Below are 13,898 nucleotides of genomic sequence, written 5' to 3' on the forward strand. Positions count from 1 at the left end.
AACATTATATGTTCTCATTCATTTGGGGAATATGAATAATAGTGAAAGGGAAAATAAGGGAAGGGAGAAGAAATGTGTGGGAAATATCAGAAAGGGAGACAGAACGTAAAGACTGCTAACTCTGGGAAACGAACTAGGGGTGGTAGAAGGGGAGGAGGGCGGGGGGTGGGAGTGAATGGGTGACGGGCACTGGGTATTATTCTGTACGTTAGTAAACTGAACACCAATAAAAAAAAATAAATAAATTAAAAAAAAAAAAAAAGAAAAGTTTGTAGCTGGAGCAAAGCATTTCCCACAGAAATGGTGGAAGATGAAACTGCAAAGTAGTCATAGAGGACCATATCTGGGTGGTGCTTTTCATGGTTATCTGTGAGATTTGCTTGTAAGGAAGTTTGGCATATGATTTGTCGAGCAGCTATGTATAGGCTGGGTTGTGATGGGTCCTAGAAATTGGTGGGGTTGGATGGGAAAGAAGGAAGAACAGTTGGGAGGCTGATGAGAGACAATAGGACTGACTGAGATGGGGGGAGAGTGGAGGGCCCAGGGAGGGGTAGATTTCAGCCCAGGATGTGGAAACTGATTAGAAATAGAGGAACAATGGAGAGAGAAGGAAAGAAACTAGTACTGATTGAATACCTACTTTTTAGGTCAACATGAAAGATGTTTTTGAGCCTGAGAAGTGAAACACCAGTGGGGCTCCAGTGGAGAGAGCTAGAAGAGAATGACTGGATTTGAGAGAGATGTCAGGGAGTTACCTAAGCAGAGATGATCCATTAGAGCTGTAGGAGATGTTAAGACTGTCAAGAGGGATGATGTTAGACTAGGGATAACCTTGGGAACCACTGGGAGAAATGACAGAGCCTTAGCCTCTCCAAAGTCCCTGACATGAGGTGCCTTCTTGGTTTGGCCCAGTCCTCAAGGAGAGAGGTGATACCTTGTTACGAGCAGTTGGAGTGGGAAGCAGCTGAAGCAATACAGAAGTCAAAATAAGTTGAGGTTTTGATGAAGGGCTAGTCAATGGCATCCTTCTCATGAATCCTCATTAGTGTTACTGTTCCTTATTTATTCCATTTACAGTATTCTATGGTTTACACTAGGCTTTAATTAGGTGAAGATACTGTCTCTCTTGAAGGGCCAGGAAAATTGAGGATTCAGAAAAGTCAGTGGGCATAGCAATAAGGAGATCCCTGGTGACCACAGAGAGGGCAGAGTCTGTGAGATGCTGGGGGAAGAAACCATATTTCAATGGCTCTTTCACATCTGTTTCAAATAACCAACTTGATAGTAAACTTAGTGCACAGTTCAACACAACATATTCATACTAAACATGAAGCTTAATTTGCTTTATCCTCTGTGTAACTCTTTAAAATGTTTTGGCATCTGTTCTTCCCTTTGATCTGTGAAGCAGTCGCATAAACAGGTTTTCATCCTTCTTCTGAGTGGTTCCCAAATCCAGTCTTCCCAGAAGACTAGGACTATTAAATTACATTGTCTTGGATTGTTTCATGTTCTTCTTGACTCCTCTATTCTAGATTGGATAGAGTTAAAAACATACTGATACACTTTGCATTTTTCTGGTTTGGCTTGGTTCCTAAAGACTTCCAAGCTTCCTATTGGGAGTTGAAGACCGAATATAAGAGAAACAATGACAGCTCTGGAGAGGATTTGCGTACTGGGCTCTGAATTCTATTTTAGGGTGCTGTACTTCTCTTTGCCCAGCCAACATTACTACTGACCTGGCTTATTCTTCATGTACTCCCCTGCTTGTCCCTCACTGGAAATGTTGTTTGAGCATATTCCCAAAGCCAATCTTGTTGTTTTAGTTCCTGGATCACTATCATAATTTATCCCCTCAATGTGATAAGACTGAGTGATTGACAAATTTGCAACAGACACCTTTAGGGAACAGTCTATGGAAGCTTTATATCTTATTCTTATAAGTAGTTCTAACTAGGGCTGGCCCAGCAGGATAGGCTAGTGTTGGCATAAAACAGTGTTTTTGCTTTTTAAATTCTCCAGTGGGACACTCTTCATCTCTTTCAGGCAATCATCTGTATCTTGGTCTGTGTGTGCCCAGTGACAGCACTCCTGGCCTCCCGTTGCCATTCGTCTACATTAAAATAGAATAAATCCGTAAGTGGCCCAATATGTTACTTTGCATTTTCCAAAGAATGCAAAATACATTTCTCATGGTGAGAACTTTAAGTTCCAGTACCTGGCCATCAAAGAAGACAGTTTTCGAAAAGAATGGGGAGACTTCCTAATACCTTTAAAGTCCTGCCATGGGGAGGATAGTCTTGGTAGGTCTGCTCTGATTCCACTCTGTGGTTAAGTGTCACTTGATAAGTTTGCATGTGATCTCTCCCACAGAAATAGCCTTGGCTTCCATAATAAATAGTATCTTTAAACCTCAACTGCAATTTTCTCACATCTGGTGACCAGAAGCCTTACCACGGCGTCTGCCACAATTACATGGGCAGGTATAATAAAATCTTTTTGTTTGTTAGGATTTGATTTGCTCATCATTTTTATTGAAGGGTCATTGACTAGAGACAATGGCATTGCTTATGTAAAGGTAAGGATTCACGGCCCACAGTAAGTGGAATAAATAAAAAGCAACTGCCTTCTGTAATTCCTGGGAAATGACTTGAAACTTGGCTCTTTTCTCAATAAATCCAAATCCTCTCAGTTATTTTAATCTAATGACCATGCAGCTATGCAACAATCATGATTATTTCTACTCCAGAAGTGGGAGTAGTAATGTTTTCTAAACTCTGACCTCCACTTTTGAAGATACAAGGATACTTACCTCTGGATCATTTTGCTCTGAGGTGGAAGCTGCTGTAATGGTTTAGGGATCCCCATGGGCATTTTTGCCAATCTACAACATAGCGTTCCTTTCTTATTCTTTAAAAACTACCATTGTCTAGATTTTTCTCTTTTGAAATTTGGGGCATAGAAGAAGGGGGGGGTGGAAACAGAAAAGCTAATGAATCTATCTATTTGCTTTATGTTATTTGATCTGATCCAATAGGGCTTCAGTTTGGAATAATTTTAAATAAGCACACCCATTCCATATCTCTCTAAAGGTGGAAATTCAGGAAGAAGGGGCAGAGAGTTGTGGATTGTGAATGTGGTTAAGGATGGCAGTGCCTTCAAAGAATTACATTCTGGGAGATCACACATTTGCTCCAAATCTGCTATATTTTATGGAAGCATATTTGAAGCTCCACATTGGAAATGACTTTCAGAATCACCCAAGAAAATATACATTATTATTTTATAGTCACAATGTGTTTCTGACCCATTAAAGATGCTACTTTGGTTGTTTATCCCACTCACTAGACTTGGTTCCAAATGATATCTGGCTGGTTTCAAAAATAAACACACCTTCAGAAGATGAAGATTTGCTTTCAATGTGGAAGTGGATAATCAAAAAAAAAAAAAAAAAGTGTCCCAGACTGTGAGGCCAACTTTGTAGAAGGGGTGATCTGAGTGGTGGGTATACAGGAGGAATTAGTAAGTAGCTTCCAAAAGGAACTGCTTTAAGGAGTGTCTGTCCTGTTTTGAGCAGTGATAGATTAAACATAAAATCCTCATAGTTTGTATCTTCATCTGGAATAGCACAAGGGCAGAACATTTGTTTGCCAAGATGTATTGATGATCACAAGATGCTATTAAACATGTTGTGATGTGGTGTTTTTTCAGGATTACATCCTTTGGAGAACTGGGCTCAGATGTTTCTATATCAAATCAGGGGTTTCCTTTTTTCAAGCTTTTAGCAAGTATTATACTTACTCAGTAGACTTCCTTCCATTAGAATAGAAATTACCTTTGGATAGAGAACAGGCTTTTGTTTTGTGGCCCACTCTAATTTAGGAGGGGATACTGTCTAGTAGTGATTGAGCTTCATTGAACTCAATCTATGTATGCACTATCACATCTCAGTGTGAGGAGATTGGAAGTCAGTTGGTGTGATGGAGAGAGCATGGCTGTTGGAATCAGAGAGATTTGGGTTTGAATGCTGGATTACCACATAGGAGCTCTGGGACCACAGGCCGCCTCTCAGAGACTTGGTGTTCTCATCTACAAACCCTATAGGGGGTTTGTGTGCTTTGAACAGTGGGTGCTCAATGATCAGCCATTCTGATAGCATTCATGTTGTGTGTAAGCATACAGTACAGTCTTCATGCAGGGTGGGTTCTCCCAAGTTGTTAGTTTCCTAAATTTTCTATGAACATTGAGTAAGAGTAGAAATGGAGCCTGGTGTGGGCAGGGAGGCTTCCAACAGCCCTGTAAGGAGAGAGGAGAATTGCCTCTATCTTGCTTGGATGGAAGGGTAAAAGGCTGTTGAACAGGATGGCCTCGTGGGTTGCTCTGATCTCAGCTTCCAGGATTCTCTATCAAACAGTCTAGTCTCTGGGTGGGCTCTCTTAAATGGCTTTTCTCACAGAATCCTCACTGAACAGGAGTTGGGTAAGACACAGATGTTTCTTCCTTTAGGAGAAAGAGGCATAGACATGCCCCTCTCTGGGGGGCAGGGTACAGCTGTCACTCTAACTCAACACCCTGTGAACAATCGATGCTGTTGGCAAGGTAATGGGTTGGTCACTTTGAAGGTCTTACTTAACTAACCAGCATAATTGGTGAGGAGTCCTGACTTAGCAGGAAGCCAGAATAAAGCATTTTATGAGGTAAAGGACTCGCGTGAGGTGGCTAAATAACAAATGGGAAAATTGGCAAATACGGTAAAAGGGGGTAATGCTGCATGTGGTCACCACACCCACTGCTGACAGAATATAAAGCCCTGAAAAGGACCAGGGCTTACACCAGAGAGAGGAATCAGCCTTTGAAACTGCCCTTCAGAGCTCCACTCCCTCCAGCACCATGCCTTACAACTGCTGCCTGCCCAACCTGAGCTGCCGCTCCACCTGCTCCTCCCGGCCCTGCGTGCCCCCCAGCTGCCATACCTGCACCCTGCCTGGAGCCTGCAACATCCCTGCCAACGTGGGCAACTGTGGCTGGTTCTGCGAGGGCTCCTTCAATGGCAGCGAGAAGGAGACCATGCAGTTCCTGAACGACCGCCTGGCCAGCTACCTGGAGAAGGTGCGCCAGCTGGAGCGGGAGAACGCGGAGCTGGAGAGCCGCATCCGGGAGTGGTGCCAGCAGCAGGTGCCTTTCGTGTGTCCCAGCTACCAGTCCTACTTCCGGACCATTGAGGAGCTCCAGCAGAAGGTGAGGGGGTGGGCACCACATTGCCGATTTAGTTAAGTATTTATTTAAATGAAACATACCGACTTCTGAATGGATCTAAGACTATTCAAAGCTGTGATAATAAAGACGCCGACTTCATTGGCTTAGGTAGGACACATCAAATCATCTTAGAGAATCTATTTGGAAAACCCTACAGGGAAGGCTATGGACTGGGGCAGGATAAGACATTAGACTATGATCAGTCATAGCAATCCTACATTGCTTCTTACCTAAAAACAGAGTAACTAATTTTTTAGTTCCATTATGATATCTTGGTCTTGGTTTTAGGCCTAAAGCCTTAAAAAAATATGCCCCTGAATTATTTCTTGGAGCTAGGAATTTCCTAAGTAGATCCTCAAATATTTAAAGAGCAAGAGACTGTATCCATAGAAAAGCAAAAGAGCTATTGACCCCATAAGCCTCACTAATATACATAGACCCTGTACCATCCATTAGAGCAAGTATGCAGGTGAGAATTTAAGGCCAGAAATGCAAGCATAGAGGTGAAGATAAAGAAAGAGTCAAAACAGAGGTGGGACTTGATACATGGTGTAGATTAGGGAAGACTTCCCAGAAGAGGAATATCTGAGCAGGGCTTGATGGATGAGGAGGGGTTTATATTCAATGGCACAAACCTTTGATTCTCCAAGGAGATTACCTGTCCACTGCTCAGTAATGCTGGCAAAGTGAATGCCAGAAAGGGACATGCAATTTGAGGAGCATGCATTCATTTGCCCTCATTTACTGAATACAAGGCACAGTGCTTGAGTGAGAGATCAAGTGCAGAGTAAGGCAGTCTCTTTCCTTCAGGAGCTCACAGTCTAATAGGGGAGACAGACATGGAACACATGGCTAGAGTGAAGGGGAGAAGCATAACTGGCTAAGTGCAAAGCACTGTGGGGGCGTGTGGAGGAAGTGACCCCCTGCAGGAGGAGCTAGGGGCTGGAGGGGGAATGTGGATCATGGAAGGGTCTTGTTAGGTGTGTGAGGACATCCTAGGGCATTCCAGATAGAGGGAGAAGCTCTGTGCAAAAGCATGGACGAGGTTTGGCTGGGATTTTTCTGGGTTTAGCATCTCAGGAGCCCCCATATTTCTGAGCAAATGGGGACACAGGTCACTTTAAGGGAGGCCCAATACCCAGTATGCTCAATTTCTGCAGGAAGCCAGAGGCAGACCACGGGGAGAAGAATTCATGACAAAGGACACATTTCCCTGATTGTTTTAGTTTTGAAATGAACAGTGCTTTTAATGAATTCTCCTTTTGTCCCCAAACTGAACATCTGAGAAAACTCAAAGCTATTTGGAAAGAGTGTGTGTTTGAAAAAAATGGCCTTTCGTTATAAAACAGAAGGCATTCCTTCTTAATAGAATTCATTTTATAATGAATCCTGTCTGCAGATCCTGTGCAGCAAGTCTGAGAACGCCAGGCTGGTGGTGCAGATCGATAATGCCAAACTGGCTGCAGATGACTTCAGGACCAAGTAAGATTTTTTCTAATGATCAGAGCAATTTAGTAATGGACAGGCTGGATTGCAACATGATGAACTCTGTCCTGGGCACGTGCAAGCAGCAGTTGTCTGGGATGGCATTGGGAAGATTCTTGCATTAAGTTATTTGGGTTAAAAGTCAGTTTCCTCACTGTATGCATGAGTGCTGCATTTTAAACTTCTTTTTAAGGAGTGAAAGAAATCACCATTCTTTCTCTTTTTTCAACTTAACATGTAGACCAAGTTTAAAAGTGAATTTAACACCTGTTTCTTTTTTTAAAAGATTTTATTTATTTATTCATGAGAGATAGAGATAGAGATGAGAGAGAGAGAGAGAGAGAGAGAGAGAGAGAGGCAGAGACATAGACAGAGGGAAAAGCAGGCTCCATGTAGGGAGCTCAATGTGGGACTCAATCCAGGTTTCCGGGATCACAACCTGAGCCAAAGGCAGATGCTCAACCTCTGAGGCACCCAGGCATCCCAACACCTGTTTCTTAATATAGGTTTGTCACTATAAGCCCATCGGAAAAAAAGTTATTAAATCACAAAAATAGGAGGCAAAATCGATTTCAGAATATGACTTTTTTCTTTTTTTAAATTTTATTTATGATAGTCACAGAGAGAGAGTGAGAGAGAGAGAGAGAGGCAGAGACACAGGCAGAGGGAGAAGCAGGCTCCATGCACCGGGAGCCCGATGTGGGATTCGATCCCGGGTCTCCAGGATCGAGCCCTGGGCCAAAGGTAGGCGCCAAACCGCTGCGCCACCCAGGGATCCCAGAATATCACTTTTTTCTGTGCAATCATAAGATTGTAATCATTTTCTGTGTGCAATCATAAGAATTCTTTGCATTTTTGTGGAACTTTATAGTTTACAACACATTTGTAATTACTATGCTATTTCTTCATCTTCAGATCAGCCCTGTGAAGTGTTAGTTTGGTTTCCATTTTATAAATGAAGGCTCAGAGACATGAAGGAATTTATCCATGGTCATAATTGCAATGTTGAAGCTAACTGATTTCTACTTCAGTGCTTTTATTACAAGACCAGGTTGCTTTCAAGGTGGCTGGAAAGGATGGTGAGATAATCTATACAACAGGCTTATGAAGTTCACCATCTCACTTAAAAGGCAAGCCAGGGCTTAGTCCATAGCAGTCTGTGCAAATTCTTAGAACAAATGCAGTCAATATCAGATTAAAACTGTACATAGACCCCCCCCTACCAAAACCTTCTCTGTGGATCTCAGGGATCTCAGGAAATAGATCTTCTTACTCAGCGTGGTGGTATTTTTTTTCCCCTTCCAAAAAGGGAATTTTTTAAAAAAAGTTCAAAAACTTAAAAAATGTAATACATTTGACTAGGCCAGCCTAGTAAAGCCCTGAAAAAGTTTTCTTTTTTCACTCCCTTTGATCTTTCTCTGTGTGTGCAGGTACCAGACAGAGTTGGGCTTGCGGCAGCTGGTAGAGTCGGACATTAACGGCCTGCGCAGGATCTTGGATGAGTTGACTCTGTGCAAGTCCGACCTGGAGGCCCAGGTTGAGTCCCTGAAGGAGGAGTTGCTGAGTCTCAAGCAGAACCATGAGCAGGTGAGGAAGTTCTAGCCCACATCATTTCATATGGAAGTTCTATACCTCCCTTGAGCAGCATAAGGTTGGTCTCTGCTAAGCACCCTAGAACTAACACAACATTTTGCTGCTTGTTCAAAACACACTTGGGGGATTCTGGGGGAATGGGTCATAAGCTTACTTCTCTTACTTAAGAGAATATGGTCAACTGACTTATTTCCATTTGGGACCAGATATATGGCCAAAAATCCATACAAAGATCTTTAAAATATTTCCTAATGCTTGACAAGATCTATTATCTTGTGTAGGTGCCATATTAAGGACTAAGACTAGAAGGAGACAGCAAACTTCCTCATATTATATGTCACCTAGATACTAGAACTCAGTGGATGGATGGATGGAGGGATGGATGAGAAAAATGAGAGATGAAGGAATTCAAATAGTGGTTGACTCAGACTTCATGGTTGAATGTAATAGTAGGACATCAGATACCCATATCAAAGATTAGATGTTTTGAAGCAAATGAAACTACCCCAAGTAGACAATATATAAAGGTACACGACCATGAAATAAATGGGAGGAGTTATACCTGGTTTCTCTATATTTAAGTAGCAATAATTATAAACCAGGTACCATGCCAGACTCATTACTGAGCAAAGGGAAAAATCAGAAAGAAATGATAGAATCTTGGAATGGAAAGAGACATTAGCAATTACTTATTCAAGCAGCCTCATCATGAGAAGGAGGAGACACTTAGAAAGGAACCGTGAATCACACAGAGGTAATTTAGCAGGGTTCTATATCAACTGGGCTTCAACTCATACTTCCTAAGTTCCATTGCAATCTTCTCCCCACCAAACTGGACTCATTCAAAAAGAATTTATTTATAGCCTGTTTTTTTCCCCTGTGGGTTCATTCTTCCCCCTTCCTCCCTCAGGAAGTCAATACCCTGCGCTGCCAGATTGGAGACCGCCTCAACGTGGAGGTGGATGCAGCCCCAACCGTGGACCTGAACCGTGTGCTCAATGAGACCAGGAGTCAGTATGAGGCCCTGGTGGAGACCAACCGCAGGGACGTGGAGGAATGGTTCACCACCCAGGTGGGCATCTCAGCACGTGGCCACTGAGGGCCCTTGGCCCCTCGGGGCCCTTGAGGCAGGGTCTGACCCTGTCTTCTCCCCTGTGCTATTTCAGACTGAGGAGCTGAACAAGCAGGTGGTGTCCAGCTCGGAGCAGCTGCAGTCCTGCCAGGCAGAGATCATCGAGCTGAGACGCACGGTCAACGCCTTGGAGATTGAGCTCCAGGCTCAGCACAACCTGGTGGGTGTTGTTCAGGGTAATGCCCATGCTCTCCTGAACCTGTGAAGCCTGTGACTTCTCTGAAACCCCATGGAGAAGCCCCCTGGGGAGTGGCTCTGTGACATTCTTTGTCTTCCCCACACAGAGGGACTCCCTGGAGAACACACTGACAGAGACTGAGGCGCGCTACAGCTCTCAGCTGAACCAGGTGCAGTGCATGATCACCAACGTGGAGTCCCAGCTTGCTGAGATCAGGTGTGACCTGGAGAGGCAGAACCAGGAATACCAGGTGCTGTTGGACGTCAAGGCCCGGCTGGAGTGTGAGATCAACACGTACCGGGGTCTGCTGGAGAGCGAGGACTGCAAGTGAGTAGGGAGCAGGCCACATTCTTGCAAGGCACATGCAGTTTTACTCAAGGACAAAACAGAGTTTGAAGGTCAAGTTTCAGAGGCCAATGTGTCTGCATAGACCAGAGTTTTCTGTTGCAGTGGTGTACCATGGAAGATATTTTTTTTGTCATTACCTGGCTGGAAGGTATTTTCTGTCTCAAAAGATACTCATGAGACCTGATTGTTTTCTCCAAATTATAAGCTTTTGGAGCTGATGGGTAAATAAAACCTACCTTCGCGGTTGGCCTGTCATAGCAAGAGGGAAAACAAAACTGTAAAAACCATCACATATATTTGAGTAGTGCTTTAGGATGTGCTTTAGGATTGATCCTTGTTGGAATCATCTGATAGAGGCAGAATGGGGACAGTATAACTATCTTATAGATGAACATCTATAAAGAAGACAATTTGTTAGCTCATGGAGTACAGTACTTGTCACCTGACAGTATTTTCATGAACACGTTCTGTGTGGTAGGTATTACCAATCCTATCTTACAGGCAAAGAGGCTGAGGCTTAGGTGGGGAAGTGACTTCCCCATGACTCCAGGCTTATAGAATCAGGGCTGGAATTCAACCTTCGGTCTTTTTTGCTCTTTTCTGCCAACTATCTCAGAGTTTGATAAAAAGAGCAATCCAAACAAGGCTTTGGCTTCCCAAGATGTCAGAGAACAGTTTCTGCTTTTTCTGTCTCCTTGGGTTGAGCTCTTCCCTTTTAAAAATTGTACCTCTCATGCTGACAAGCTATTAATTCTGTGTCCCAGGTTGCCTTGCAACCCCTGTGCCACGACCAACGCATGTGACAAGCCCATCGGACCCTGTGTCACCAATCCCTGTACCCCCTGTGGCCCACGCTCCCGCTGTGGGCCCTGCAACACCTTTGGATGCTAGATATCCCGGGACCAGCAAGAGGATTGCATGAAAACAGAAAGGCCATTGATGGACCAGTCCTGCTTCTCTGACAAGCATCAGCCCCAGAAGCTGCCCCAGGCATCTCCATAAATCATGGTCTGGAAGGAGAGCAAATGCCCAGGTGTGGCCTGGCTCTGAGCCTAGCCCACCAGATCCCCTTTATTCAAGGCTGCTCTCTCTGTTATTCTGTGACCTGATGGTCTGATGGGTCTGGGCTGAGAAGGTGTCATAGGAGATGTGTTGTGGTTCTCTCTGTTGCTTTGACCTTCCTCACAGGTCCCTAAATCCCTTTGTAAATCTAATAAACTTTCCTCTTGCAAAGCAGTGATGGTTCTCATTTGTATTCATTCTTTCCAAAGTGTTTACTCTGTATGTGCTTCTTATAAAGCCACTTGAAAGCACAGGAGGACTGTGTCATTAATCCTCTCCCCAGAGGGCTTCATCACCATTAATTAACATTCATTAGGTGCAGTGAGCCTGGCGTCCATCTACTTGGGCCAGCCAGGAACCCGTGGGACCACTAAGGTAAGAGGCCTCATCCAAATACGGTGAATATTCATTATGGGAGCTGACTGGTACCACACTATTAACATTTCTAGAAAGTTCCACTTTTTCTTTCTAAGTGCCTGCTAGATAGAAGAGGAACAGGAGCTAACATTTACTGAACACCAACTAAATACCAGGAGCTGTAGGATAGGACTTATTTTCTTTCTTTCTTTCTTTCTTTCTTTCTTTCTTTCTTTCTTTCTTTCTTTCTTTCTTTCTTTCTTTTCTTTCTTCTTTCTTTCTTTCTTTCTTTCTTTCTTTCTTTCTTTCTTTCTTTTTCTTTCTTTTTCTTTTCTTTCTTCTTTCTTTCTTTTCCTTTCTTTCTTTCTCTTTTCTTTTTAAAGATCTTATTTATTTATTTGAGAGAGAGAGAAAGAGTGTGTGCACGAGAGAGAGCATGAACAGTGCGGAAGGCAGAGGGAAAGGGAGAAGCAGACTCCCTGCTTAGCTGGGATCCTGATGTGGGACTCGATCCCAGGACTGTGGAATCATGACTTGAACCGAAGGCAGATGCTTAACCAACTGAACCACCCAGAAGCCTGACTCATTTTCTTTCCTATTCACACAGTAAGGAGCTCAGAGGTCATTTTCTGAGTGTCAGTTATACATGAGGTATGCCTGTGAGGGAATGAACCCCATCCTTAACAAGCTCCAGGATCTTATACAACCTTCAACACTATCACAAGGGGAGAAGATGATGCTCTTAGTACCCCCAGACATCTCTAAAACTTGCCTTGGGAAATATTGAGGAACTTTTAACAGTAAAAAGGGCATCTCTTATATCTGGGTAGTACACAGCAGATTTTTAAAGTGTTTTTATTCTTGTTTGACTTTTTGTAACCAACCACAAGGACTAAATTTGGATTTTGGAACCAGCTCCCTTCCCTACCTCAGAAGTTCTTCAGAATGAAACTAGGATATTAAGTCTCTGTGTCTGCCAGTATTAAAGCAACAGTTATGCTAGTGCCTTGCCCCTGCTGGTACCTAATGATGTCTGGTCATGCTCGATGGCTCCCGCAGCTGTGTGTTCTGTGGCTCGTGCAAGGCCACTGTCCTATCTTGGGCCAAACTGCTAGTTATGTCTTCTCTCTTGGAGATGAAGCTGGCACTATGTCCCCCTGCTGTGACGAAGGTTGTTCCAATGTTGGTCATAAATCCTTGTCTGAATGCACTGTGGTTCTCTTAGCATCTGCTTTGCTATTGCTGATATTTGTGGTGCTGCTGGAGCTCCCTTATCCAGACCTCAGGCACAGCCCTAGAAGATGACAGAGTGACACTTCGTGCTGCGCTCAGAATGTCTCAGGTCCAGTTGGTATAGTTCGGCCTCTTGCCTTTCCTGCCCAGGAGCCACCTGCATGTGTCATATGAGTACCTTATGCACTCTATGCCATCCATTCTTCCTATGTGCTGGGATCACTGTCTACCCACAGGAACCAGCAGCTGCCTTTATCAGGGACAGGTGCCTCCCAAACACCCAGTTCTTTGCCTTGCAAATGAGAGCTCCAACTTGTCAGCACAGTAAATATACTTTTTCTTATTGTTCATTGTGTAAAGTATCAAATGAAACTTTGCCTCTCTGTTAGACAAGGTTGTGTCAGTGGGACAATTGGGGTCTGGGGGCAGCTGTCCTGAGTCTTGGTCTCTGCCATGGTGCTTTCTTTGGTGAAGAAGAGAAAGGAGTGCCAGGGAAATCACTTTGTCCTAGAACCAGGCCGAACTGATTTCTGAGATGTCTGCGTGGGATTCAGTGTTACTACTCACCTCACATAAGGGATGACACACATGGGCTGAAGCCTACTGCCAATGATCTATGATTCACGACTTGGTGTAACAAGGCACTGCTGTTATTTCTTATTTTAAATGACTATGAAATACTTCAAACATATGAAAGTATGAAAAATAATAAGACACTTATAAATCCACAATCAAGTTAAGAGATGTTAACCTTGTGCTATGTCTACACTATTGCTGTGGGGTTTTTTGTTCATTTATTTGGTTGGTTTGGTTTCTGGAAATAAAATGTTAAGAGTTGACATAAAACCCCACATTTATCCATCTTCTCTCCCTCTGTCCCCCCAGAGGTAATTGCTATTCTGAAGTTGTTGGCGTATCATTCGCCAGTTAAAACATTTCTAGGGATGTCTGGGTGGCTCAGCGGTTTAGCACCTCCCTTCAGCTCAGGGTGTGATCCTGGAGACCCGGGATCGAGTCCCGCGTCGGGCTCCCTGCATGGAGCCTGCTTCTCCCTCTGCCTGTGTCTCTCCCCCTCTCTCTGTCTTTCATGAATAAATAAATAAAATCTTTAAAAAAATAAAATAAGACATTTCTAAAAATTATACATGCTTGTACCCATGTATAGTGTGTGTTTCAATGTAGCACTTTAAGCTAGAAAATATGTGTAATAAATCTTGCCATTAATTTTTTCCATTCAACCTTATGTTTCTGAGATTT

General features: G+C 43.5%; 1 protein-coding gene across 1 annotated transcript; it reads left to right on the forward strand.

Annotated features, from left to right (window-relative positions):
* The first annotated feature begins 4,835 nt into the window (after window positions 1-4,835).
* LOC112655437 (keratin, type I cuticular Ha3-II) lies at window positions 4,836-11,225 on the forward strand. Its single transcript, XM_025440552.3, has 7 exons — window positions 4,836-5,235; window positions 6,653-6,735; window positions 8,169-8,325; window positions 9,242-9,403; window positions 9,498-9,623; window positions 9,748-9,968; window positions 10,754-11,225. Exons 1-7 carry the CDS (start codon window positions 4,888-4,890, stop codon window positions 10,878-10,880), a joined length of 1,224 nt encoding a protein of 407 aa, XP_025296337.1. The 5' UTR covers window positions 4,836-4,887; the 3' UTR covers window positions 10,881-11,225.
* The last annotated feature ends 2,673 nt before the right edge of the window (window positions 11,226-13,898 follow it).

This window comes from Canis lupus, chromosome 9 (assembly GCF_003254725.2).
Source record: "Canis lupus dingo isolate Sandy chromosome 9, ASM325472v2, whole genome shotgun sequence".
NCBI classification, from domain to species: Eukaryota; Metazoa; Chordata; class Mammalia; order Carnivora; family Canidae; genus Canis; species Canis lupus.